The 2,148-nt window shown below is 54.5% G+C and overlaps 1 protein-coding gene across 2 annotated transcripts in view; it reads left to right on the top strand.

Annotated features, from left to right (window-relative positions):
• The window catches only part of Tuft1 (tuftelin 1), a 46,649-nt gene that overhangs the window by 36,943 nt on the left and 7,558 nt on the right, over positions 1–2,148 (top strand). For both annotated transcript variants that reach the window (XM_005357012.2, XM_005357013.2), the window contains 2 exons: positions 856–984; positions 1,520–1,614. In XM_005357012.2, the coding sequence (XP_005357069.1) occupies positions 856–984; positions 1,520–1,614 (224 nt within the window). The remainder of the gene's footprint in view (positions 1–855; positions 985–1,519; positions 1,615–2,148) is intronic.

The following is a 2,148-nucleotide window of genomic DNA, read 5'->3' on the forward strand; positions in this document are numbered from 1 at the left end:
TGTAGACCAGGCTGGTCTCGAACTCACAGAGATCCGCCTGCCTCTGCCTCCCGAGTGCTGGGATTAAAGGCGTGCGCCACCATCGCCCGGCGCAGTGAATTTTCTTGATTAGGGCAGGTGAGTTATACGGATAGGTCCCGTCACACACTTCCGCATTGGGCTTTCTCTTCCCTGATTCACCGGGTCCTCCAGAGGTTATCTAGATCCTCTTTTACCAAGTAGTAAGGTGTCTGGGGTGAAGGGAAGCAGAGAAATGGATGCTGAAGTTCCCGGTGGTAGCACGGGCCCTGGCATTCTTTAGCTTTGTTTGTGCCAGGGCAAGTATTGGACTAAATGAACTTGCTGCATGCAAGGAACTCCGTGGCTCTTTGGAAATGTGGAAGGACCCCAGGTCTGTGCGATGTGAACTCGCACTGTGCTCGGGGCCAGGAGGGTGTTTAGAAGGGATATCTGTGAGACTTCTCATCTGCTAGGCAGATTCTGCATGCTGCATTGCAGCACCTGTGCAGGCACTGTGTTGGCCTTGGTGTGGAGGCAGAGATGTAGGGAAATGGCAGGCTAGAAGTGTGTCTCCTGGGCTGTTTGCTTCTGATGAGCAGGGAAGTCACAGCTTTGGGTTAAGTTTGGTCAGCACTGGAGGGCCGTGGAGGTGTTGAAGGGGTCAACCAGGGGATCTTGATGAACCATGTGTGAGGGCCAGGTACTCTCCACGGTAGTCCTGGTGGAGATGGGAGTGACAACGTGCTCCATAGTGGCTTCCTTTGTCCCAGCAGGGCTCTGAAGCCTCCCCAGGTTCTCTTTCTGAGGCTTATCTGTGTTTACCTTTTCTCTTTTGCCCTTCAACACACATCACAGGTTACACTCAGCCAGTATCAGCGAGAGGCAGAGCAGAGTAATGTGGCCCTTCAGAGAGAAGAAGACAAAGTGGAACAGAAGTCGGCAGAAGTCGGGGAGCTACAGAGGCGCTTGTTGGGGATGGAGACGGTAATGGTGATGTTTGGGGCCGAAATGGATGTAAGGCTTCTTTTTCCGGTAGCTCAATAGCTCAGTGGCGTCCCTTTCCAGCAGCCATGCACACCCCTTCCCATCCCTTCCAGCACTTAAGAATGGAAAGTCGGACATCCAGCCTCCGTCTTCTTCCACTGCAGGAGAACCGTTCCCACTTTAGACCTGTTCTTATACAGATGCCCCCTTTGGGTTTCTGAAGACGCTTCTTAGCAGCCAGTCACTCTACCTGGTTCACCCAGGACTGGCCGCCAGGGCTGGCAGGTGGGTTTGCACAACACAGGCCTAGTTCTCCCTACGGCGCCTGGGTGAGGCTGGGAAGTTTCTGTGCTGAAAGTGGGAAAGGCTGTCCTTGACAGGGGAGGGCACCCAGCAAACCAGCCTGGCTTGCTGTTCTTTGGCAACAGGCCCAGGCCCAGTGGCAGCCAAGTTGCTGTTCAGGTACCCATTTCACCCCAAGCACAGATTCTGTTGCTGTCCTTTCCTGCTACGTGCCTCTTTTGTCCCCCCCCAGGAGCATCAAGCCTTACTGTCAAGAGTCAGGGAAGGGGAGCTGGCCCTAGAGGAGCTGCGAACCAAGAACGCTGACTGCCAAGCAGAAAAGGAAAAGTAAGGGCCCTTGCTCACTGTAAGGTTGGGTGTAGGAAAGAGAGGGCGGGTGGTGCAGCCTGCTGCCAGGGCTAGGAGGAAGCTGGCGCTGAGGTCAGATCTTCCAATTCCAACTCAGTGTGCTCACATAGGCTGGAGCCCCACCCAGGCAGATACTGTTCGGAAGGCTGCCTTCTTCGGGGAGCTCATTTAACATGTGGGCAGTGACCTAAAGAAAAGGGTTTTATGGCTTTAGAGCTAAGGTCAGGCAGAGCTGAAGAAGCGTGGCTGTTGCAGCTCCACTAGGGGGGTTTTCACTGTGAGCCACTCCAGGTTTCTCACTCCTAGAGCAGACACACGGGAAGCTCCGGAAGATCCTGTAGTTTCTCCCGTCTTTCAGAGACAGAACGGATAGCTCCATGAGGACTTGCTGTTGCTCTAAGCGTTCAGATAGAAACCAAGAACTAGCCGGGCGGTGGTGGCGCACGCCTTTAATCCCAGCACTTGGGAGGCAGAGGCAGGCGGATCTCTGTGAGTTCGAGACCAGCCTGGTCT

This window comes from Microtus ochrogaster, chromosome 21 (genome assembly GCF_000317375.1).
Source record: "Microtus ochrogaster isolate Prairie Vole_2 chromosome 21, MicOch1.0, whole genome shotgun sequence".
In the NCBI taxonomy this organism is placed as follows: Eukaryota; Metazoa; Chordata; class Mammalia; order Rodentia; family Cricetidae; genus Microtus; species Microtus ochrogaster.